Genomic DNA, 27,233 nt, shown 5'->3' on the forward strand with positions numbered 1-27,233 from the left:
TTACAGCCCTAATACTGGCATCAGGAGGTGAGGACTGGGTACTATTACAGCCCTAATACTGGTGTCAGGAGGTTAGGACTGGGCACTATTACAGCCCTAATACTGGCATCAGGAGGTGAGGACTGGGTACTATTACAGCTCTAATACTGGCATCAGGAGGTGAGGACTGGGTACTATTACAGCCCTAATACTGGTGTCAGGAGGTGAGGACTGGGTACTATTACAGCTCTAATACTGGCATCAGGAGGTGAGGACTGGGTACTATTACAGCCCTAATACTGGCATCAGGAGGTGAGGACTGGGTACTATTACAGCTCTAATACTGGCATCAGGAGGTGAGGACTGGGTACTATTACAGCCCTAATACTGGCATCAGGAGGTTAGGACTGGGTACTATTACAGCCCTAATACTGGCATCAGGAGGTGAGGACTGGGTACTATTACAGCCCTAATACTGGCATCAAGAGGTTAGGACTGGGTACTATTACAGCCCTAATACTGGCATCAGGAGGTTAGGACTGGGTACTATTACAGCCCTAATACTGGCATCAGGAGGTGAGGACTGGGTACTATTACAGCCCTAATACTGGTGTCAGGAGGTGAGGACTGGGTACTATTACAGCCCTAATACTGGCATCAGGAGGTGAGGACTGGGTACTATTACAGCCCTAATACTGGCATCAGGAGGTGAGGACTGGGTACTATTACAGCCCTAATACTGGCATCAGGAGGTGAGGACTGGGTACTATTACAGCCCTAATACTGGCATCAGGAGGTGAGGACTGGGTACTATTACAGCCCTAATACTGGCATCAGGAGGTGAGGACTGGGTACTATTACAGCTCTAATACTGGCATCAGGAGGTGAGGACTGGGCACTATTACAGCCCTAATACTGGCATCAGGAGGTTAGGACTGGGTACTATTACAGCCCTAATACTGGCATCAGGAGGTGAGGACTGGGTACTATTACAGCCCTAATACTGGCATCAGGAGGTGAGGACTGGGCACTATTACAGCCCTAATACTGGCATCAGGAGGTGAGGACTGGGTACTATTACAGCCCTAATACTGGCATCAGGAGGTGAGGACTGGGTACTATTACAGCCCTAATACTGGCATCAGGAGGTGAGGACTGGGCACTATTACAGCCCTAATACTGGCATCAGGAGGTGAGGACTGGGTACTATTACAGCCCTAATACTGGCATCAGGAGGTGAGGACTGGGTACTATTACAGCCCTAATACTGGCATCAGGAGGTGAGGACTGGGTACTATTACAGCTCTAATACTGGCATCAGGAGGTGAGGACTGGGTACTATTACAGCCCTAATACTGGCATCAGGAGGTTAGGACTGGGTACTATTACAGCCCTAATACTGACATCAGGAGGTTAGGACTGGGTACTATTACAGCCCTAATACTGGCATCAGGAGGTGAGGACTGGGTACTATTACAGCCCTAATACTGGCATCAGGAGGTGAGGACTGGGTACTATTACAGCCCTAATACTGGTGTCAGGAGGTGAGGACTGGGTACTATTACAGCCCTAATACTGGCATCAGGAGGTGAGGACTGGGTACTATTACAGCCCTAATACTGGCATCAGGAGGTGAGGACTGGGTACTATTACAGCCCTAATACTGACATCAGGAGGTTCGGACTGGGTACTATTACAGCCCTAATACTGGCATCAGGAGGTGAGGACTGGGTACTATTACAGCCCTAATACTGGCATCAGGAGGTGAGGACTGGGTACTATTACAGCCCTAATACTGGCATCAGGAGGTTAGGACTGGGTACTATTACAGCCCTAATACTGGCATCAGGAGGTGAGGACTGGGTACTATTACAGCTCTAATACTGGCATCAGGAGGTGAGGACTGGGTACTATTACAGCCCTAATACTGGCATCAGGAGGTGAGGACTGGGTACTATTACAGCCCTAATACTGGCATCAGGAGGTGAGGACTGGGTACTATTACAGCTCTAATACTGGCATCAGGAGGTGAGGACTGGGTACTATTACAGCCCTAATACTGGCATCAGGAGGTTAGGACTGGGTACTATTACAGCCCTAATACTGGCATCAGGAGGTGAGGACTGGGTACTATTACAGCCCTAATACTGGCATCAGGAGGTGAGGACTGGGTACTATTACAGCCCTAATACTGGCATCAGGAGGTGAGGACTGGGTACTATTACAGCCCTAATACTGGCGTCAGGAGGTGAGGACTGGGTACTATTACAGCCCTAATACTGGTGTCAGGAGGTGAGGACTGGGTACTATTACAGCCCTAATACTGGCATCAGGAGGTGAGGACTGGGTACTATTACAGCCCTAATACTGGCATCAGGAGGTTAGGACTGGGTACTATTACAGCCCTAATACTGGCATCAGGAGGTGAGGACTGGGTACTATTACAGCCCTAATACTGGCATCAGGAGGTGAGGACTGGGTACTATTACAGCTCTAATACTGGCATCAGGAGGTGAGGACTGGGTACTATTACAGCCCTAATACTGGCATCAGGAGGTGAGGACTGGGTACTATTACAGCCCTAATACTGGTGTCAGGAGGTGAGGACTGGGTACTATTACAGCCCTAATACTGGTGTCAGGAGGTGAGGACTGGGCACTATTACAGCCCTAATACTGGCATCAGGAGGTGAGGACTGGGTACTATTACAGCTCTAATACTGGCATCAGGAGGTGAGGACTGGGTACTATTACAGCTCTAATACTATTGGTCAAAAATATCGGCAAAAGCGTCAGTATGGGCCAGAGGAAAAGGCAGATGCAAATCGATCGACCTCTACCAAATAAAATATATATATGAAGACTGGAGAAAGTGCACTGGGCTCAGGCGGGGGTTAAAGGTCAAACATTCAAATGAAGGTTTACATACGTGTGCTCGGACACGGACGCCTCTGTTCCAGTTACAAAGATAACTTTTATGACTAACGGCTTCTCCTCACGAGTCGTAAAGATCATTTGTTAATCGGTCTGACGACCAATGAAGAGCGTCCACAGCAGCAGAAGGAGGACGACGATACGGGAGGCTGGACATGCGACTGGACGGAGCTGAATAAAAGGATGAGAGACGTGACGAGGAGACGCTTCACTGCAGCTCAGGTAAGACTCACCTGCACACGCCTCACCTGCCTCACACGCCTCACCTGCACACGCCTCACCTGCACACGCCTCACCTGCACACGCCTCACCTGCACACGCCTCACCTGCACAAAACGGATAGCTTTTTTGTAATGTTTTCTTTGCTTAAAGGGCGTTTGACACACGTTTGCTGCTTTTGAGTCATTTTGTCAAATCAACCAAATTGTCAGAATCTTTCCAGGTGAACCTCTCAGATTAGGATGCATGTCCTTTCGAGTTCCTCCACATGTGTAATGAACACATGCTAAGTTAGTTTAGCTGCTCTAACACCCAATAGCTTCGTTTTATTTTTTAATAAAGTTACAAAACAGGGAGTTGTCGCCGCCTTTTCTGCTCGTGGGGGATTGTGTGTTTGTGAGCACTTTCAAAGAGCTGTAACTCAGCCAGGGACACACGTCTGAGGCTAAAGTTTGGGCTGTCCAGGAACGAGCATCAAACATGTCCTAGAATGTAAACTTTCGGATTTCTTTTTTCACAAATGTGTCAGATGCACAATATAAAAGAACCATCTTCACCTTCAAACTATCTGTGAAACGTTTGAAGAGCCTCAGCAGTGACCACGTGGTCTGAGGGACATTTCTGAGTCGGACCATCTTTGCGAAGCTGTAACTCAAATCAATCAATCAAAGTTTATTTCTATAGCACTTTACGGCAACACCAGGAGGACCAAAGCGCTTCACAGACAGATAAAACACATTTTAAAAACACCAAATAATTACAGCCTAGACAGTGTTCAGTTTGAACCATCGCCCACTGTTTGTCCCGGGACCTGGGCACGTCCAGAACCATCTGCTCAGAGACCGGAGACTCTGCTGGGGCGATGGACGGTCACGACTCAGTCAGATATAACGGAGCGAGACCGTGGAGCTTTAAAAACAAGCGTTAACATTTTAAAATCAATCTGAAAACGGACCGGGAGCCGGTGCAGGAGGAGAGGACGGGATGTGGCTGAGTCTGGATGAACCGGTGAGAAGACGAGCTGCTGCTTCTGTAACTGTAACCGGTGGAGTGACGAGTGTGGGAGGCCAGAGTATAGAGCGTTGCAATAGTCCAACCGAGAGCTGATAAATGCGTGGGTCCTTCTCCAGGTCTTGGCGTGAGAGAAAAGGCTTCACCTTGGTCAAAAGGAGCAGCTTTGACCGCAGCATTTATCTGTTGTTTGAAGTTTAGTTCTCGGTCAAAGCTGACTCCCAGGTTCCTGACGGCATCTCGGACTGGACCCACGACCCGGGACTGAATCTGAGGAACATCCTTTAGTTTGAGGTGGAGGAAGTTCTGCGCGAGCCATTGTTTAATGTCCTCAAGGCGGCTGTGGAGGGAGTCAAGAGCAGAGGCAGTGTTAGGGAATACCGGTAAATAGATCTGAATGTCGTCGGCATAAAGATGGAATGATAAATTGTGTCTGGCAATGATGGACCCGAGCGGCAGCATGTACAGTGAGAACAGGACCGGGCCAAGGATGGAACCCTGTGGCACCCCGGATGACAGCGGGGCAGAGGAGGAAGAAGAGTCATCGACCATGACAGCGAAGCTCCGGTCAGTCAGGTAAGACCTGAACCACTGCAGGACCGTGCCCTGAACACCGGGGGAGGAGAACTGCGAGGTCCACGGTGTCAAACGCCCTCTTTATCAAATACATAACCTGCTTCTGCTGCAGTGAGGTCAGAATAAACTAAAGTCTACAATATCTATCCATCAAAACCTTTTTATGTATTTAATATTTTAGCAGAAATGACACAGACCACATTAAAGCTCTATACGTGTTTCCATTACTGAGCTACAGCTCTTTAACCTCTTAACTCCCACCACAGTTTCTTGACTGGAGAGCTATAGGTCACAGTATAGCTATAGGTCAGAGTAACACCTCATTTGAAAGCTAAGACCAACAAAACTGATATTTTTCCTTGCTTTGTTGCCATGTTGTGGGGTTTTTTCACACATTTTTACAACTTTTTCGGCATTTTTCGACATCCAGCACATTTTTTGTCATTTTTTCTATTGCTTTTTTATCTTTTTTTTTTGCATTTTTGTCATATTTTTTCCCCCTTTTCCATCGCTTTTTTTGTATTTTTTGTCACTTTTTTGCCACTTTTTCCATTGCTTTCTTTGTCATTTTTTTCTCGCATTTTTGTCCATTTTTGTAGCTGTTTTATGTTCCTTGTTTTTGTCTTGTTTTTTGTCGCCTTTTTCCAGAGGTTTTCCGTTCCGAGAAATTGTGCTCCGTTCAGGTGGGGGTTAAGAGGTTAAAAGTGCAAACGCAAAAAGAAAAGGTGGTACAACTCCCTGTTTTGTGAATTGTAATGTGTGTGGATCTGGAAGTCTGGGCTCCTCTGCTGAGACCGCTGGCCCCGCGACCCGGCCCAAATCTAACAGCTTCTTCAGAGTCAGGATAGTAACAAAAATAAGATGAAAACACATTTTGTTTCTGGTTTGTAGACCCTTTGCCTGTACGTGTGCGGTGCTGACCTACAGGAGTCATGTGGTGCTTGTTGGTGATGAGTTTGGTGCTGTGGTGGAGCTCTCAGACCACAGCTGCAGGCGAGGCCGTGGACGTGAGCTGCAGAGATGCTCAGGGCAATAAAGTTGACTGGTGAGTTCCTGACACAGACAAAACGAGGCTCATTAAAGGTGAAGGTTTGATTTTCCTCATTGTGTTTACTGAATCATGTGAAATGTTTCTCGTCCTTCAGGTTCATTCTGTATAAAACTGAGAAGACGCCTCAGACAAGTATACCTCCGAAACCTAAACTGACAGGCGAGAAGTTTGTTTACATCGACAAAAGCGGGCCGAAAAAAATGCCTAATATCCGTGAAGGGGTCCTGCCCAACACTCTCCACCCGATGCTAAGATCTGTACGAAAAATGGTAAAGTTTATCAGATGTTTTTTATTAGAAACTAATTAAAGGTATAAAAACAGCTCTTCCTCCTCCTCCTCGCTCTCTTCTTCCTCCTGCTCGGGTCCTCTCCCGTCGGCCTGGGAGCTTGAGGAGCTTGAGGTTCTGCAGGATCTTTTCTGGACCGAGATGTCTGATGTATTTCCTGGGATCTGCTGGAGCCGCTCCTCCAGTTTGGGGGTCACTGCCCCGAGTGGCTCCACTGATGCTTCACCCTCCAGGTTTCCTCCAGCTCTTCTCTGAGCCCCTGGTGTTTCTCTAGTTTCTCCTGTTCCTTTGTCCTGATGTTGAAGTCGTGGTGATGTTTCCTCTGCTCTTTGTCACCACCACAATGTCCGGTTGGTTCATCACCTTCTGTCCGTCTGGATCTGGACGTCCCACAGGATCTTGGCTCGGTCGTTCTCTACCACCTTTGGAGGTGTTTCCCACTTTGACCTTGGGGTTTCCAGCCCAGACTCTGCACAGATGTTCCTGTACACTATACCAGCCACTTGGTTATGGCTCCATGTAAGTTTTCCCTGCAGCATCTTACACCTGCAGTTATGTTCTTACACCTGCAGTTATGTTCTTACACCTGCAGTTATGTTCTTACACCTGCAGTTATGTTCTTACACCTGCAGTTATGTTCTTACACCTGCAGTTATGTTCTTACACCTGCAGTTATGTTCTTACACCTGCAGTTATGTTCTTACACCTGCAGTTATGTTCTTACACCTGGGCTCTTGTCTGGTGTGGTAGATCTGGGCCTCTATTGCTCTGGTGCTAAAGGCTCCTGTGCGGCCATGATGAGCCGTGTCCCATGACGGGACCTCCAGCACCTCATCTTCTGTTCCCCATTGTCTGAGACATTCACTGAGCACGTCATCTGTCGGAGCCTTGTCCTTGATGTACTTATGGATCTTGGATGTTTCGTCCTGGATAGTGGCTCTCACACTCACTAGTCCTCGGCCTCCTTCCTTACGGCGAGCGTACAGTCTCAGGGTGCTGGATTTGGGGTGGACCCTCCTTCCTTACGGCGAGCGTACAGTCTCAGGGTGCTGGATTTGGGGTGGACCCTCCTTCCTTACGGCGAGTGTACAGTCTCAGGGTGCTGGATTTGGGGTGAACCCTCCTTCCTTACGGCGAGCGTACAGTCTCAGGGTGCTGGATTTGGGGTGAACCCTCCTTCCTTACGGCGAGCGTACAGTCTCAGGGTGCTGGATTTGGGGTGAACCCTCCTTCCTTACGGCTGCGTACAGTCTCAGGGTGCTGGATTTGGGGTGGACCCTCCTTCCTTACGGCGAGCGTACAGTCTCAGGGTGCTGGATTTGGGGTGGACCCTCCTTCCTTACGGCGAGCGTACAGTCTCAGAGTGCTGGATTTGGGGTGGACCCTCCTTCCTTACGGCGAGCGTACAGTCTCAGGGTGCTGGATTTGGGGTGAACCCTCCTTCCTTACGGCCAGCGTACAGTCTCAGGGTGCTGGATTTGGGGTGAACCCTCCTTCCTTACGGCGAGCGTACAGTCTCAGGGTGCTGGATTTGGGGTGAACCCTCCTTCCTTACGGCGAGCGTACAGTCTCAGGGTGCTGGATTTGGGGTGGACCCTCCTTCCTTACGGCGAGCGTACAGTCTCAGGGTGCTGGATTTGGGGTGAACCCTCCTTCCTTACGGCTGCGTACAGTCTCAGAGTGCTGGATTTGGGGTGGACCCTCCTTCCTTACGGCGAGCGTACAGTCTCAGGGTGCTGGATTTGGGGTGAACCCTCCTTCCTTACGGCGAGCGTACAGTCTCAGAGTGCTGGATTTGGGGTGGACCCTCCTTCCTTAAGGCCAGCGTACAGGCTCAGGGTGCTGGATTTGGGGTGAACCCTCCTTCCTTACGGCGAGCGTACAGTCTCAGGGTGCTGGATTTGGGGTGGACCCTCCTTCCTTACGGCGAGCGTACAGTCTCAGAGTGCTGGATTTGGGGTGGACCCTCCTTCCTTACGGCTGCGTACAGTCTCAGGGTGCTGGATTTGGGGTGAACCCTCCTTCCTTACGGCGAGCGTACAGTCTCAGGGTGCTGGATTTGGGGTGAACCCTCCTTCCTTACGGCGAGCGTACAGTCTCAGAGTGCTGGATTTGGGGTGGACCCTCCTTCCTTACGGCCAGCGTACAGGCTCAGGGTGCTGGATTTGGGGTGAACCCTCCTTCCTTACGGCGAGCGTACAGTCTCAGAGTGCTGGATTTGGGGTGAACCCTCCTTCCTTACGGCGAGCGTACAGTCTCAGGGTGCTGGATTTGGGGTGGACCCTCCTTCCTTACGGCCAGCGTACAGTCTCAGGGTGCTGGATTTGGGGTGGACCCTCCTTCCTTACGGCGAGCGTACAGTCTCAGGGTGCTGGATTTGGGGTGGACCCTCCTTCCTTACGGCGAGCGTACAGTCTCAGGGTGCTGGATTTGGGGTGGACCCTCCTTCCTTACGGCTAGCGTACAGTCTCAGAGTGCTGGATTTGGGGTGGACCCTCCTTCCTTACGGCGAGCGTACAGTCTCAGGGTGCTGGATTTGGGGTGGACCCTCCTTCCTTACGGCGAGCGTACAGTCTCAGGGTGCTGGATTTGGGGTGGACCCTCCTTCCTTACGGCGAGCGTACAGTCTCAGGGTGCTGGATTTGGGGTGAACCCTCCGTGCATGGTTAGGAGCTTTCGCGTCTTAACATCTGTGGTCTGTATCTCATCCTTTGGCAGCTTATTATTCCTGCAGGATCTGATTACTGCAGGGCGTAGGGACTTGTTCTTGCCATTGAGCTGCTTCTTAGGACCTGCCTTACTGGTTGGAGGTATTTGGCCGAGGTTCGAGGTTGCCATTTGCTTGTGGGATTCCGAGGTACTTGTAACTGTCCTCAATGTCTGCTATTGTTCCTTCTGGGAGTGAGACCTTCTGTGTGGACGACCTTCCCTCTCTGAGTCACCATCCGACCACACTTCTCTAGTCCCAATGACATCCCAATGTCTGCCCTGTATATCCGGGTGGTCTGGATCAGTGAGTCGATCGACCCGTGCCGCAGTGGTTAGCGCTCGTGCTTCACAGCTAGAAGGTCCGGGTTCGATTCCCACCAGGGACGGGGCCTTTCTGTGTGGAGTTTGCATGTTCTCCCGTGTCTGTGTAGGCTTCCTCCGGGTACTCCGGTTTCCCCTACCACTAAAACATGTACAATAGGCCAGGAGGAATGAGAGTGTGTTTGAGAGCGTTCATGGGGACGACGGATGGAAATAAGCCCAAGGCTACAATCCGGTGTGGCTTGTTTCAAGGGTGGTTTTCCATAACCTCATCGAGTTTGATATTGTAGAGCTCCAGCACTCAATGATCCAAGTATGTGGCATTGAGTCGTGGGCACTCTGCACTGTTGCCGGTGCTTTGGACCCTCCAGAGGCTGCAGTTGTGCATAAACCTTCTCTCCGGCCTCCCCTAAACTGTTCATTGAAGCTGAAGCAGAAACGGCTGCAGTGGCTCAGAAATACATGAGACTCATTTTCAAACAGTCTTGTTCACTGATGAGGCCGTGTGACCCTGGATGGTCAGATGATGGAGTAGTGGATGGAGGTGAACGGCCACCATGTCCCAACAAGGCTGTGACGTCAGTAAGGAGGGGGCGGAGTCAGTAAGGAGGGGGCGGAGTCATGATTTGGGCCAGGATCATGGTGAGAGAGCTGGTCAGTCCCTTTAGGATCCCTGAAGGTGTGAAAATGACCTCTTTCTGACTGACCACTGTCGTCTAAAAAAAAGAAGAGCCGTGTTTTCCCGAACAAAATCCTCTTCATGAATGACAACGCCCCATGTCCTGCTGTAAAGAAAACCTCTGCATCACTGGCTGCTATGGGCATAAAAGGAGAGAAACTCATGATGTGGACCCCCTCCTCCCCTGACCTCAACCCTATTGAGAACCTTTGGAGCCTCAACAAGAGAAACATCTATGAGGGTGGGAGGCAGTTTTCATCCAAACAGCAGCTCTGGGAGGCTATTCTAACATCCTGCAAAGAAATCCAAGCAGAAACTCACAAGTTTAATGGATTTAAGAATTTTAAAGCTGCTCAAAGAAGGTCCTTTGGTAAAATATAACTTCACCTGTTAAGATGTTTTTGAACAAATGACCATTTTCAGTTCTTAACAAGCTTTAAAATGTACTGAAACGATGAGATGCATAATAATTTGGAACACAGCGTATATCCAGTGTGTGGACAGACTTCTTTTCTTTTGTGCCATGGACCCGACTAAATTGCTGAAGGGTCATACTCTGACCAATAACAGTGTGTCTGGTTAAAAAAAATGTGTTAACCCATGAGGGGAGAATGTTTTTACCACTTTGAACTGTTATTAGATAATGTGCTGTGCTTCTGTTTCAGCCAGACAGCTTCGGCTTCATCAGCTACAGTGACCAGCCTCCTAGATTATTGAATTCTGATCATGGCCATAGCAAAGGTGAGCACACACATTTTTCAGCTCTGAATGATACTGTCCTCAATGCTTATGCTGCATTAATCATAATACAAATAATACAAATAATACAAATAATACAAATAATACAAATAATACAAATAATAATAATAATAATAATAATAATAATAATGTTCATAAACTATAACTTTGTTTGAATAAAACCACAAAACAAGTCATTTTGATATTATTGCACTATTTCTCACTCAGTTCATTTTATTTATTAAGCAGCAAAGATTTAAAACCAAATCGTGCCTGCCTCGGTGCAAACACACTAACACAGCTCTGCCGGACACTTCGTCACGTATCGACTCTGCCAGTACACGCTCGTGTTTCCACGACACCACACACGCAGTAGTTGTGGGCGACGCCCCCACAGACATGAAGCTACACTGAACTTCAGAGCCACGATGAAAACAAATGTGGACAAATGCTGCCCTCTGGTGGAGTTATGGAATCATTCAGAGCCGAGGCAGATACTACAGGAAAGAAGCAGATAAAAGACGAACTATGAAGGTAATGTTATGCTAACACCAGCTAAAGCTGCGCTAACAGCGGATACACGCTAATATTGGTAAAGTTCCCTTTTAGAACAGCAATTTGATGTTGTGAAATATTTAAAGAGGGGGTTATTCTTCCTTAAAGAGGGGGTATTCTGCTTTTTTCAGTCCCATAGCACCAGTCTATATCTCACTACAATGATGACAAACCTTCTGTTGGTCTGTAAATGCAGTAAATTAGAATAACTGCCTTGTATAAAATGTCTCTCTCAAAATGGCTGTAGTGAATGTCTTGAAATAGGCCTCTGTCTCTTTAAGAACCTCTGAGCCTTTAGACACGCCCCCTCCACACGCTGTCTGTGGCATCAGTGGGGAGGGGGTTCTGCTGAGGAGCAGTGGTTGGTTACTCGGCTCGGAGGCGTCTCCAGGAGGTGGGGGCGTTCCTAGGAGGACTCAGGCAAACCTATCCCTAAAATGGCCGCCATCAGAGTTTTGGTGTGGTTCAGGTGTGGTTCAGGTGTGGTTCAGGTGTGGTTCAGGTGTGGTCCAGGTGTGGTTCAGGTGTGCTTGTCTCCTCAGGTGTGCTTGTCTCCTCAGGTGTGGTTCAGGTGTGGTTCAGGTGTGGTCCAGGTGTGGTTCAGGTGTGCTTGTCTCCTCAGGTGTGCTTGTCTCCTCAGGTGTGGTTCAGGTGTGGTTCAGGTGTGCTTGTCTCCTCAGGTGTGGTTCAGGTGTGGTTCAGGTGTGGTTCAGGTGTGGTTCAGGTGTGGTTCAGGTGTGCTTGTCTCCTCAGGTGTGCTTGTCTCCTCAGGTGTGGCTCAGTTGTGGTTCAGGTGTGGTTCAGGTGTGGTTCAGGTGTGGTTCAGGTGTGGTCCAGGTGTGATTCAGGTGTGCTTGTCTCCTCAGGTGTGGCTCAGGTGTGGTTCAGGTGTGGTTCAGGTGTGGTTCAGGTGTGGTTCAGGTGTGGTTCAGGTGTGCTTGTCTCCTCAGGTGTGGCTCAGGTGTGGTTCAGGTGTGGTTCAGATGTGGTTCAGGTGTGGTTCAGGTGTGGTTCAGGTGTGCTTGTCTCCTCAGGTGTGGCTCAGGTGTGGTTCAGGTGTGCTTGTCTCCTCAGGTGTGCTTGTCTCCTCAGGTGTGGTTCAGGTGTGGCTCAGGTGTGGTTCAGGTGTGGTTCAGGTGTGCTTGTCTCCTCAGGTGTGGTGATGGGGGACAGTGAGACTAAAACAGCCCTGTGGCTCACTCACAGCACTCCCCAGTTCCCGCTGAGAAGAGACCCAACACAATTCTGGCCTCCAAACGGGTATCTAAACAGTCAGACCTTCATGTGTGTTTCTCTGACATACGATGACCTCAAAGTCGTGGGTAAGAAAGATCTTCACCTTGTGTGATCCATCAGACGCTCTGTGCTCCGCTCTGAACTCTCACTGTGTTACAGGGACACATCTGCAGAACATCTGGGCACTTCCTTTTGACTATGACCTTCCAGACCACTTCCCCAAAGAGCTGAGAGAAACCGTCGACAAGGCCTTTTCCAATGGCGTAGACGTGACAAAAATGGGAAAAATCCAAAACCTGCAGACCATAAACAACCAGCAAAATAATCAACCTAGTCTGATGGCCTTTGCAAAAAAAAATGTAAAACTAAGCAAAGATCCAAACACAAATAAACCAAGAGAAAAGCTACTTCCCAACGAGCTTAACGGTAAGAGACTGGAGGAAATATCACTCTGACACAATAATCGTTTTTAATGGATGTAATATCCCCATAAACGAGAATATCGCAGTATTTCACCTACAGTATCCTGGTGAATCGCTTCCTAAGAAAAACTCACTTCTGTGTTAAATTAAACCAGGCTGGAATTAAATGTATGGATTCAGATGACGCTGATGAAGCATTCATGGAAAAGAGAGAAGCCTTTAAATGTACGGACGGGCACAGAGGGCACAGAAAGTAAAAAATAATAAAAAAGTCTATAGTAAAAATTTGCAGTGCTGGTTTACAGGTTTATCTATCTATATATATATATATATTTTTTTTTTAAACTCTTCCTCACCCTCCTCCTCGCTCTCTTCTTCCTCCTGCTCGGTTCCTCTCCCGTCGGCCTGGGAGCTTGAGGTTCTGCAGGATCTTTTCTGGACCGAGATGTCTGATGTATTTCCTGGGATCTGCTGGAGCCGCTCCTCCAGTTTGGGGGTCACTGCCCCGAGTGGCTCCACTGATGCTTCACCTCCAGGTTTTCTCCAGCTCTTCTCTGAGCCCCTGGTGTTTCTCTAGTTTCTCCTGTTCCTTTGTCCTGATGTTGAAGTCGTGCTGATGTTTCCTCTGCTCTTTGTCACCACCACAATGTCCGGTTGGTTCATCACCTTCTGTCCGTCTGGATCTGGACGTCCCACAGGATCTTGGCTCGGTCGTTCTCCACCACCTTTGGAGGTGTTTCCCACTTTGACCTTGGGGTTTCCAGCCCAGACTCTGCACAGATGTTCCTGTACACTATGATCCTCTCACAGATGTTCCTGTACACTATGATACTCTGCACAGATGTTCCTGTTCACTATGATCCTCTGCACAGATGTTCCTGTACACTGTGATCCTCTGCACAGATGTTCCTGTACACTATGATCCTCTGCACAGATGTTCCTGTACACTATACCAGCCACTTGGTTATGGCTCCATGTAAGCTTTCCCTGCAGCATCTTACACCTGCAGTTATGTTCTTACACCTGCAGTTATGTTCTTACACCTGCAGTTATGTTCTTACACCTGCAGTTATGTTCTTACACCCTGCAGTTATGTTCTTACACCTGCAGTTATGTTCTTACACCTGCAGTTATGTTCTTACACCTGCAGTTATGTTCTTACACCTGCAGTTATGTTCTTACACCTGCAGTTATGTTCTTACACCTGCAGTTATGTTCTTACACCTGCAGTTATGTTCTTACACCTGCAGTTATGTTCTTACACCTGCAGTTATGTTCTTACACCTGCAGTTATGTTCTTACACCTGCAGTTATGTTCTTACTCCTGCAGTTATGTTCTTACACCTGGGCTCTTGTCTGGTGTGGTAGATCTGGGCCTCTATTGCTCTAGTGCTCGAGGCTCCTGTGCAGCCATGCTAACCCAGGTGTAGACTGTGCAAAGAGGCCAATGAGACAATCCAGCACATAACTGCAGGTGTAAGAACATAACTGCAGGTGTAAGAACATAACTGCAGGTGTAAGAACATAACTGCAGGTGTAAGAACATAACTGCAGGTGTAAGAACATAACTGCAGGTGTAAGATGCTGCAGGGAAAGCTTACATGGAGCCATAACCAAGTGGCTGGTATAGTGTACAGGAACATCTGTGCAGAGTATGGGCTGGAAACCCCAAGGTCAAAGTGGGAAACACCTCCAAAGGTGGTGGAGAACGACCGAGCCAAGATCCTGTGGGACGTCCAGATACAGACGGACAGAAGGTGATGAACCAACCGGACATTGTGGTGGTGACAAAGAGCAGAGGAAACATCACCACGACTTCAACATCAGGAAAAAGGAACAGGAGAAACTAGAGAAACACCAGGGGCTCAGAGAAGAGCTGGAGAAAACCTGGAGGGTGAAGCATCAGTGGAGCCACTCGGGGCAGTGACCCCCAAACTGGAGGAGCGGCTCCAGCAGATCCCAGGAAATATCAGACATCTCGGTCCAGAAAAGTGCAGTTCTAGGAACTGCAAAGATACTGCGCAGAACCCTCAAGCTCCCAGGCCTCTGGTAGAGGACCCGAGCAGGAGGAAAAAGAGAGACCGCCCGCGGAGGGTGAGGAAGAGTTTTTTTTTATATATTAGTAGCAGAAAAGGCCCGGGCATGTGGACTGGTTGGGCGAACTCCCACGAACCCTCGAGCACCCGATGAAGGGTATACAGTTGGTCCAGTGTGCCACGACCAGGACGAAAACCACATTGTTCCTCCTGGATCCGAGGTTCAACTATCGGCCGGATCCTCCTCTCCAGCACCCTGGAGTAGACCTTACCGGGGAGGCTAAGGAGGGTGATTCCTCTGTAATTGGAACACACCCTCCGATCCCCCTTCTTAAAGAGAGGGACCACCACCCCGGTCTGCCAATCCAGGGGCACTGTCCCCGACCGCCACGCGATGTTGCAGAGACGTGTCAGCCAAGACAGTCCTACAAGATCCAGAGACTTAAGGTACTCAGGGCGAATCTCATCCACCCCCGGAGCCCCCGAGGAGCTTTCTCACCACCTCGGTGACTTCAGCCCCGGTGATGGACGAGCCCACCTCCGAGTCCCCAGCCTCTGCTTCCTCATTGGAAGACGTGACGACGGGATTGAGGAGGTCCTCGAAGTACTCCTTCCACCGCCCGACGACATCCCCAGTCGAGGTCAGCAGCCCCCCACCAACACTGTAAACAGTGTTGGTGAAGCACTGCTTCCCTCTCCTGAGGCGCTGATAGTCCTCCTCCATGGCTTCTCCAAACTCCTCCCAGACCCGAGTACTATTATTATTAATATATTTTAATATCTGAAGTCTCTGTGCAGTTTTTAACACAAAAAAAAGGAAACATACAAATTATTTATAGTACTTTTTTTTTTTAAAGAATAAGAAATTCGTAAAGGACAAGATCACGGATAGAAGTGGCCAAAATAAGTTTCCACCACAGGGTGGGAGGGGGAGGAGCTGCCTGAGGAGGCTCGTGCATCTGTTCAGAGCCTCCTGGTCGCCTCCTTCAGGAGGTGTTCCAGGCATGTTCCAGTGGGAGAAGGCCTCGTGGAAGACCCAGGACAATGTAACGTAGGCCTTCACTTTCAAATGAGAATAAAACCTTTTAGATTCAGGTAAAGCCAAACTGGAGAAAATGCACTCGGTTAAAGTAAGAGGTTATGTAATATAGGTATATAGGAAGAATACATTCATCATGCTAATGCTACCTTACTCTGTGAAGTTAACCAGGGTAGCCAGCTTGGTTGCATACATTAGCTCCATTACAGTATGTTCTATGTTCTGAAAGGCAGTTCATATTTGAGCCTTCTCTCAAATGCTAATGTTGGTTTGTTCTTGGTTTGTTGTTTGTGCAGACGGAGACCTGTACACGCAGCTGGCCGTTCACTTTAAAAGTCACATTAAGGCTCAGACCTGGAAACGTGGAACCGCCAACGTAAAATATGAAAATTATAATGTGATCAACATTGAGATGGTGAAAACAGATGTGGGGGCGTGGGACAAGTGCAAGGACCACTCCAAATGGGCAGTGACCACCTCGGCCAACGTCCACTGGACCTGCATCTGCGACAGTAACCGGGAGGATTCGCAGTCCAAGCGCCCGGGAGGAGCTCTGTGCATCAACAGTGAAGAGGTCACCGACATCTTCAAAGGGTTTATCAGTGGCACGGAGGATAACGGTGTGGTTCCAGCTGCAGCCGCGCCTCCAGGGCCTGCAGCCGCGCCTCAAGGGCCTGCAGCCGCGCCTCAAGGGCCTGCAGCCCTGTCCCCGGCCAAGAGGCCATGCCCTGACTCTGACGGCAGCGACGATAACAGCGATGAATGAATATAGTCTAGTCTGTGGAGAGATCAGCGCTCATTATCACAATAAAAAAGGGAAAAGGAACAGAGGAACATCGTTCACACTGGGATCTTTCAGTCCGTCTGCATGAACAGATCCATGAGGGGCTGGGTACAGCTAAACGACACCAGTGTGGTATTTAAAATAAAGAAAGTTATTAGACATATCGAAAAATAAAAGTATGTAAAGCAGGAATAAAAAAAAATCTTATAACTTTGGATCCAAGTTTTAATGCTCCAGGATTAAAGGAAGTGACTTAAATTTCAGATCAAATAAATGGAACAAATATATAAAAGTCGTCTTTTGGAAACCACTGATCTACAACCATAAAACAAAACAATGTTCATTTATACACATTTATTTGAAGGACAATGTGCCATTACATTAAAAAGATGGCTGCACCAGCTTTAGCATGATGCTAAAGTCCATCTGCAGTCCTAGAAGACCACATAGTCTAGATCAGTGGTTCCTTTTATGTCTCGATGCCTGATTCTCAGTGAACGAACATTATCCAGAACGAGTCGGATAAAGACGAAAAACCATGTCAGTCCAACACTCATTTTAACTGTTTATTTTTTATATTTTAATGAATTTCACAAAGTATATGCAGTTCCACCATGTGGGGACCCCCCCGCGACCCCCGCTTTGGGAACCACTGTTCTAGACGACAGATATGCATATGTAATATAATATAATGTTTATAATGTATCTGTGCACAGCCCTTACGTGCACTCAAGACAGAAATGATATTAATTAATATAATAGTAATATGTGGGGGGCGTTAACCTTTTAAAGATGAATATTTAACGAGTTTAAAACTGCAGGGGTTTGTTTGTGTTTGATTGGTTTGTTCTCCCTGATTCTGTTCCTCAATAAAAACGTGCCCAGAGTCGTGTTTCATGTCTGAGTCCTGCACCTGATGATGTCACAGGGAGAGTCAAACACTCGGCTGCACCTGATGATGTCACAGGGAGAGTCAAACACTCGGCTGCACCTGATGATGTCACAGGGAGAGTCAAACACTCGGCTCCACCTGATGATGTCACAGAGTCAAACACTCGGCTCCACCTGATGATGTCACAGGGAGAGTCAAACACTCGGCTCCACCTGATGATGTCACAGGGAGAGTCAAACACTCGGCTGCACCTGATGATGTCACAGGGAGAGTCAAACACTCGGCTGCACCTGATGATGTCACAGGGAGAGTCAAACACTCGGCTCCACCTGATGATGTCACAGGGAGAGTCAAACACTCGGCTGCACCTGATGATGTCACAGGGAGAGTCAAACACTCGGCTCCACCTGATGATGTCACAGGGAGAGTCAAACACTCGGCTGCACCTGATGATGTCACAGGGAGAGTCAAACACTCGGCTCCACCTGATGATGTCACAGGGAGAGTCAAACACTCGGCTGCACCTGATGATGTCACAGGGAGAGTCAAACACTCGGCTGCACCTGATGATGTCACAGGGAGAGTCAAACACTCGGCTGCACCTGATGATGTCACAGGGAGAGTCAAACACTCGGCTGCACCTGATGATGTCACAGGGAGAGTCAAACACTCGGCTCCACCTGATGATGTCACAGGGAGAGTCAAACACTCGGCTCCACCTGATGATGTCACAGGGAGAGTCAAACACTCGGCTGCACCTGATGATGTCACAGGGAGAGTCAAACACTCGGCTCCACCTGATGATGTCACAGGGAGAGTCAAACACTCGGCTCCACCTGATGATGTCACAGGGAGAGTCAAACACTCGGCTGCACCTGATGATGTCACAGGGAGAGTCAAACACTCGGCTCCACCTGATGATGTCACAGGGAGCGTCAAACACTCGGCTGCACCTGATGATGTCACAGGGAGAGTCAAACACTCGGCTCCACCTGATGATGTCACAGGGAGAGTCAAACACTCGGCTCCACCTGATGATGTCACAGGGAGCGTCAAACACTCGGCTCCACCTGATGATGTCACAGGGAGAGTCAAACACTCGGCTCCACTTGATGATGTCACAGGGAGAGTCAAACACTCGGCTCCACCTGATGATGTCACAGGGAGAGTCAAACACTCGGCTGCACCTGATGATGTCACAGGGAGAGTCAAACACTCGGCTCCACCTGATGATGTCACAGGGAGAGTCAAACACTCGGCTCCACCTGATGATGTCACAGGGAGAGTCAAACACTCAGCTCCACCTGATGATGTCACAGGGAGAGTCAAACACTCGGCTCCACCTGATGATGTCACAGGGAGAGTCAAACACTCGGCTCCACCTGATGATGACACAGCGTCAAACACTCGGCTCCACCTGATGATGTCACAGGGAGCGTCAAACACTCGGCTCCACCTGATGATGTCACAGGGAGAGTCAAACACTCGGCTCCACCTGATGATGTCACAGAGTCAAACACTCGGCTGCACCTGATGATGTCACAGGGAGAGTCAAACACTCGGCTCCACCTGATGATGTCACAGGGAGAGTCAAACACTCGGCTGCACCTGATGATGTCACAGGGAGAGTCAAACACTCGGCTGCACCTGATGATGTCACAGGGAGAGTCAAACACTCGGCTCCACCTGATGATGTCACAGGGAGAGTCAAACACTCGGCTCCACCTGATGATGTCACAGGGAGAGTCAAACACTCGGCTCCACCTGATGATGTCACAGGGAGAGTCAAACACTCGGCTCCACCTGATGATGTCACAGGGAGAGTCAAACACTCGGCTCCACCTGATGATGTCACAGGGAGAGTCAAACACTCGGCTCCACCTGATGATGTCACAGGGAGAGTCAAACACTCGGCTCCACCTGATGATGTCACAGGGAGAGTCAAACACTCAGCTCCACCTGATGATGTCACAGGGAGAGTCAAACACTCGGCTGCACCTGATGATGTCACAGGGAGAGTCAAACACTCGGCTGCACCTGATGATGTCACAGGGAGAGTCAAACACTCGGCTCCACCTGATGATGTCACAGGGAGAGTCAAACACTCGGCTCCACCTGATGATGTCACAGGGAGAGTCAAACACTCGGCTGCACCTGATGATGTCACAGGGAGAGTCAAACACTCGGCTCCACCTGATGATGTCACAGGGAGAGTCAAACACTCGGCTCCACCTGATGATGTCACAGGGAGAGTCAAACACTCGGCTGCACCTGATGATGTCACAGGGAGAGTCAAACACTCGGCTCCACCTGATGATGTCACAGGGAGAGTCAAACACTCGGCTGCACCTGATGATGTCACAGGGAGAGTCAAACACTCGGCTGCACCTGATGATGTCACAGGGAGAGTCAAACACTCGGCTCCACCTGATGATGTCACAGGGAGAGTCAAACACTCGGCTGCACCTGATGATGTCACAGGGAGAGTCAAACACTCGGCTCCACCTGATGATGTCACAGGGAGAGTCAAACACTCGGCTGCACCTGATGATGTCACAGGGAGAGTCAAACACTCGGCTGCACCTGATGATGTCACAGGGAGAGTCAAACACTCGGCTGCACCTGATGATGTCACAGGGAGAGTCAAACACTCGGCTGCACCTGATGATGTCACAGGGAGAGTCAAACACTCGGCTCCACCTGATGATGTCACAGGGAGAGTCAAACACTCGGCTCCACCTGATGATGTCACAGGGAGAGTCAAACACTCGGCTGCACCTGATGATGTCACAGGGAGAGTCAAACACTCGGCTCCACCTGATGATGTCACAGGGAGCGTCAAACACTCGGCTGCACCTGATGATGTCACAGGGAGAGTCAAACACTCGGCTCCACCTGATGATGTCACAGGGAGAGTCAAACACTCGGCTCCACCTGATGATGTCACAGGGAGAGTCAAACACTCGGCTCCACCTGATGATGTCACAGGGAGAGTCAAACACTCGGCTCCACCTGATGATGTCACAGGGAGAGTCAAACACTCGGCTCCACCTGATGATGTCACAGGGAGAGTCAAACACTCGGCTCCACCTGATGATGTCACAGGGAGAGTCAAACACTCGGCTCCACTTGATGATGTCACAGGGAGAGTCAAACACTCGGCTCCACCTGATGATGTCACAGGGAGAGTCAAACACTCGGCTGCACCTGATGATGTCACAGGGAGAGTCAAACACTCGGCTCCACCTGATGATGTCACAGGGAGAGTCAAACACTCGGCTCCACCTGATGATGTCACAGGGAGAGTCAAACACTCAGCTCCACCTGATGATGTCACAGGGAGAGTCAAACACTCGGCTCCACCTGATGATGTCACAGGGAGAGTCAAACACTCGGCTCCACCTGATGATGACACAGCGTCAAACACTCGGCTCCACCTGATGATGTCACAGGGAGCGTCAAACACTCGGCTCCACCTGATGATGTCACAGGGAGAGTCAAACACTCGGCTCCACCTGATGATGTCACAGAGTCAAACACTCGGCTGCACCTGATGATGTCACAGGGAGAGTCAAACACTCGGCTCCACCTGATGATGTCACAGGGAGAGTCAAACACTCGGCTGCACCTGATGATGTCACAGGGAGAGTCAAACACTCGGCTGCACCTGATGATGTCACAGGGAGAGTCAAACACTCGGCTCCACCTGATGATGTCACAGGGAGAGTCAAACACTCGGCTCCACCTGATGATGTCACAGGGAGAGTCAAACACTCGGCTCCACCTGATGATGTCACAGGGAGAGTCAAACACTCGGCTCCACCTGATGATGTCACAGGGAGAGTCAAACACTCGGCTCCACCTGATGATGTCACAGGGAGAGTCAAACACTCGGCTCCACCTGATGATGTCACAGGGAGAGTCAAACACTCGGCTCCACCTGATGATGTCACAGGGAGAGTCAAACACTCGGCTGCACCTGATGATGTCACAGGGAGAGTCAAACACTCGGCTCCACCTGATGATGTCACAGGGAGAGTCAAACACTCGGCTCCACCTGATGATGTCACAGGGAGAGTCAAACACTCGGCTCCACCTGATGATGTCACAGGGAGAGTCAAACACTCGGCTCCACCTGATGATGTCACAGGGAGAGTCAAACACTCGGCTGCACCTGATGATGTCACAGGGAGAGTCAAACACTCGGCTGCACCTGATGATGTCACAGGGAGAGTCAAACACTCGGCTCCACCTGATGATGTCACAGGGAGAGTCAAACACTCGGCTCCACCTGATGATGTCACAGGGAGAGTCAAACACTCGGCTGCACCTGATGATGTCACAGGGAGAGTCAAACACTCGGCTCCACCTGATGATGTCACAGGGAGAGTCAAACACTCGGCTCCACCTGATGATGTCACAGGGAGAGTCAAACACTCGGCTGCACCTGATGATGTCACAGGGAGAGTCAAACACTCGGCTCCACCTGATGATGTCACAGGGAGAGTCAAACACTCGGCTGCACCTGATGATGTCACAGGGAGAGTCAAACACTCGGCTGCACCTGATGATGTCACAGGGAGAGTCAAACACTCGGCTCCACCTGATGATGTCACAGGGAGAGTCAAACACTCAGCTCCACCTGATGATGTCACAGCGTCAAACACTCGGCTGCACCTGATGATGTCACAGGGAGCGTCAAACACTCGGCTCCACTTGATGATGTCACAGGGAGAGTCAAACACTCGGCTCCACCTGATGATGTCACAGCGTCAAACACTCGGCTCCACCTGATGATGTCACAGGGAGAGTCAAACACTCGGCTCCACCTGATGATGTCACAGGGAGAGTCAAACACTCGGCTCCACCTGATGATGTCACAGGGAGCGTCAAACACTCGGCTCCACTTGATGATGTCACAGGGAGAGTCAAACACTCGGCTCCACCTGATGATGTCACAGGGAGAGTCAAACACTCGGCTGCACCTGATGATGTCACAGGGAGAGTCAAACACTCAGCTCCACCTGATGATGTCACAGGGAGCGTCAAACACTCGGCTGCACCTGATGATGTCACAGGGAGAGTCAAACACTCGGCTCCACCTGATGATGTCACAGGGAGAGTCAAACACTCGGCTGCACCTGATGATGTCACAGGGAGAGTCAAACACTCGGCTCCACCTGATGATGTCACAGGGAGAGTCAAACACTCGGCTGCACCTGATGATGTCACAGGGAGAGTCAAACACTCGGCTCCACCTGATGATGTCACAGGGAGCGTCAAACACTCGGCTCCACCTGATGATGTCACAGGGAGAGTCAAACACTCGGCTCCACCTGATGATGTCACAGCGTCAAACACTCGGCTCCACCTGATGATGTCACAGGGAGAGTCAAACACTCGGCTCCACCTGATGATGTCACAGGGAGAGTCAAACACTCGGCTCCACCTGATGATGTCACAGGGAGAGTCAAACACTCGGCTCCACTTGATGATGTCACAGGGAGAGTCAAACACTCGGCTCCACCTGATGATGTCACAGGGAGAGTCAAACACTCGGCTGCACCTGATGATGTCACAGGGAGAGTCAAACACTCGGCTGCACCTGATGATGTCACAGGGAGCGTCAAACACTCGGCTCCACCTGATGATGTCACAGGGAGAGTCAAACACTCGGCTCCACCTGAGGATGTCACAGGGAGAGTCAAACACTCGGCTGCACCTGATGATGTCACAGGGAGAGTCAAACACTCGGCTGCACCTGATGATGTCACAGGGAGAGTCAAACACTCGGCTCCACCTGATGATGTCACAGGGAGCGTCAAACACTCGGCTCCACCTGATGATGTCACAGGGAGAGTCAAACACTCGGCTCCACCTGATGATGTCACAGGGAGAGTCAAACACTCGGCTCCACCTGATGATGTCACAGGGAGAGTCAAACACTCGGCTCCACCTGATGATGTCACAGGGAGAGTCAAACACTCGGCTCCACCTGATGATGTCACAGGGAGAGTCAAACACTCGGCTCCACCTGATGATGTCACAGGGAGAGTCAAACACTCGGCTCCACTTGATGATGTCACAGGGAGAGTCAAACACTCGGCTCCACCTGATGATGTCACAGGGAGAGTCAAACACTCGGCTGCACCTGATGATGTCACAGGGAGAGTCAAACACTCGGCTGCACCTGATGATGTCACAGGGAGAGTCAAACACTCAGCTCCACCTGATGATGTCACAGGGAGAGTCAAACACTCGGCTCCACCTGATGATGTCACAGGGAGAGTCAAACACTCGGCTCCACCTGATGATGTCACAGGGAGAGTCAAACACTCGGCTCCACCTGATGATGTCACAGGGAGAGTCAAACACTCGGCTCCACCTGATGATGTCACAGGGAGAGTCAAACACTCGGCTGCACCTGATGATGTCACAGGGAGAGTCAAACACTCGGCTGCACCTGATGATGTCACAGCATCAAACACTCGGCTCCACCTGATGATGTCACAGGGAGAGTCAAACACTCGGCTGCACCTGATGATGTCACAGGGAGAGTCAAACACTCGGCTGCACCTGATGATGTCACAGGGAGAGTCAAACACTCGGCTGCACCTGATGATGTCACAGGGAGAGTCAAACACTCGGCTGCACCTGATGATGTCACAGGGAGAGTCAAACACTCGGCTCCACCTGATGATGTCACAGGGAGAGTCAAACACTCGGCTCCACCTGATGATGTCACAGGGAGAGTCAAACACTCGGCTCCACCTGATGATGTCACAGGGAGAGTCAAACACTCGGCTCCACCTGATGATGTCACAGGGAGAGTCAAACACTCGGCTCCACCTGATGATGTCACAGGGAGAGTCAAACACTCGGCTGCACCTGATGATGTCACAGGGAGAGTCAAACACTCGGCTCCACCTGATGATGTCACAGGGAGAGTCAAACACTCGGCTGCACCTGATGATGTCACAGGGAGAGTCAAACACTCGGCTGCACCTGATGATGTCACAGGGAGAGTCAAACACTCGGCTGCACCTGATGATGTCACAGGGAGAGTCAAACACTCGGCTCCACCTGATGATGTCACAGGGAGAGTCAAACACTCGGCTCCACCTGATGATGTCACAGGGAGAGTCAAACACTCGGCTGCACCTGATGATGTCACAGGGAGAGTCAAACACTCGGCTGCACCTGATGATGTCACAGGGAGAGTCAAACACTCAGCTCCACCTGATGATGTCACAGGGAGAGTCAAACACTCGGCTGCACCTGATGATGTCACAGGGAGAGTCAAACACTCGGCTCCACCTGATGATGTCACAGCGTCAAACACTCGGCTCCACCTGATGATGTCACAGGGAGAGTCAAACACTCGGCTCCACCTGATGATGTCACAGGGAGAGTCAAACACTCGGCTCCACCTGATGATGTCACAGGGAGAGTCAAACACTCGGCTGCACCTGATGATGTCACAGGGAGAGTCAAACACTCGGCTGCACCTGATGATGTCACAGGGAGAGTCAAACACTCGGCTCCACCTGATGATGTCACAGGGAGAGTCAAACACTCGGCTCCACCTGATGATGTCACAGGGAGAGTCAAACACTCGGCTCCACCTGATGATGTCACAGGGAGAGTCAAACACTCGGCTCCACCTGATGATGTCACAGGGAGAGTCAAACACTCGGCTCCACCTGATGATGTCACAGGGAGAGTCAAACACTCGGCTCCACCTGATGATGTCACAGGGAGAGTCAAACACTCGGCTGCACCTGATGATGTCACAGGGAGAGTCAAACACTCGGCTCCACCTGATGATGTCACAGGGAGAGTCAAACACTCGGCTCCACCTGATGATGTCACAGGGAGAGTCAAACACTCGGCTGCACCTGATGATGTCACAGCGTCAAACACTCGGCTCCACCTGATGATGTCACAGGGAGAGTCAAACACTCGGCTGCACCTGATGATGTCACAGGGAGAGTCAAACACTCGGCTACACCTGATGATGTCACAGGGAGAGTCAAACACTCGGCTCCACCTAATGATGTCACAGGGAGAGTCAAACACTCGGCTCCACCTGATGATGTCACAGGGAGAGTCAAACACTCGGCTACACCTGATGATGTCACAGGGAGAGTCAAACACTCGGCTACACCTGATGATGTCACAGGGAGAGTCAAACACTCGGCTGCACCTGATGATGTCACAGCGTCAAACACTCGGCTCCACCTGATGATGTCACAGGGAGAGTCAAACACTCGGCTGCACCTGATGATGTCACAGGGAGAGTCAAACACTCGGCTACACCTGATGATGTCACAGGGAGAGTCAAACACTCGGCTCCACCTAATGATGTCACAGGGAGAGTCAAACACTCGGCTCCACCTGATGATGTCACAGGGAGAGTCAAACACTCGGCTACACCTGATGATGTCACAGGGAGAGTCAAACACTCGGCTCCACCTGATGATGTCACAGGGAGAGTCAAACACTCGGCTGCACCTGATGATGTCACAGCGTCAAACACTCGGCTCCACCTGATGATGTCACAGGGAGAGTCAAACACTCGGCTGCACCTGATGATGTCACAGGGAGAGTCAAACACTCGGCTACACCTGATGATGTCACAGGGAGAGTCAAACACTCGGCTGCACCTGATGATGTCACAGGGAGAGTCAAACACTCGGCTCCACCTGATGATGTCACAGGGAGAGTCAAACACTCGGCTCCACCTGATGATGTCACAGGGAGAGTCAAACACTCGGCTACACCTGATGATGTCACAGGGAGAGTCAAACACTCGGCTCCACCTGATGATGTCACAGGGAGAGTCAAACACTCAGCTCCACCTGATGATGTCACAGGGAGAGTCAAACACTCAGCTCCACCTGATGATGTCACAGGGAGAGTCAAACACTCGGCTCCACCTGATGATGTCACAGGGAGAGTCAAACACTCGGCTCCACCTGATGATGTCACAGGGAGAGTCAAACACTCGGCTGCACCTGATGATGTCACAGGGAGAGTCAAACACTCGGCTCCACCTGATGATGTCACAGGGAGAGTCAAACACTCGGCTGCACCTGATGATGTCACAGGGAGAGTCAAACACTCGGCTCCACCTGATGATGTCACAGCGTCAAACACTCGGCTCCACCTGATGATGTCACAGGGAGAGTCAAACACTCGGCTCCACCTGATGATGTCACAGGGAGAGTCAAACACTCGGCTCCACCTGATGATGTCACAGGGAGAGTCAAACACTCGGCTCCACCTGATGATGTCACAGGGAGAGTCAAACACTCGGCTGCACCTGATGATGTCACAGGGAGAGTCAAACACTCGGCTCCACCTGATGATGTCACAGGGAGAGTCAAACACTCGGCTCCACCTGATGATGTCACAGGGAGAGTCAAACACTCGGCTGCACCTGATGATGTCACAGGGAGAGTCAAACACTCGGCTGCACCTGATGATGTCACAGGGAGAGTCAAACACTCGGCTCCACCTGATGATGTCACAGGGAGCGTCAAACACTCGGTTACACCTGATGATGTCACAGGGAGAGTCAAACACTCGGCTCCACCTGATGATGTCACAGGGAGAGTCAAACACTCGGCTCCACCTGATGATGTCACAGGGAGAGTCAAACACTCAGCTCCACCTGATGATGTCACAGGGAGAGTCAAACACTCGGCTCCACCTGATGATGTCACAGCGTCAAACACTCGGCTGCACCTGATGATGTCACAGG

The 27,233-nt window shown here is 50.3% G+C and overlaps 1 protein-coding gene across 1 annotated transcript; it reads left to right on the forward strand.

Moving 5' to 3' along the window:
- Positions 1 to 5,650: 5,650 nt before the first annotated feature.
- On the forward strand, positions 5,651 to 16,557 carry LOC306968380 (plancitoxin-1-like; the record flags this gene model as incomplete). The annotated part of the gene is made up of 6 exons (XM_079563726.1): positions 5,651 to 5,763; positions 5,864 to 6,026; positions 10,431 to 10,506; positions 12,213 to 12,380; positions 12,454 to 12,627; positions 16,088 to 16,557. 6 exons carry the CDS (start codon positions 5,651 to 5,653, stop codon positions 16,555 to 16,557), a joined length of 1,164 nt encoding a protein of 387 aa, XP_079419852.1.
- Positions 16,558 to 27,233: the final 10,676 nt, after the last annotated feature.

Source organism: Gobius niger, assembly GCF_951799975.1.
Source record: "Gobius niger genome assembly, chromosome: 9".
Taxonomy (NCBI): domain Eukaryota; kingdom Metazoa; phylum Chordata; class Actinopteri; order Gobiiformes; family Gobiidae; genus Gobius; species Gobius niger.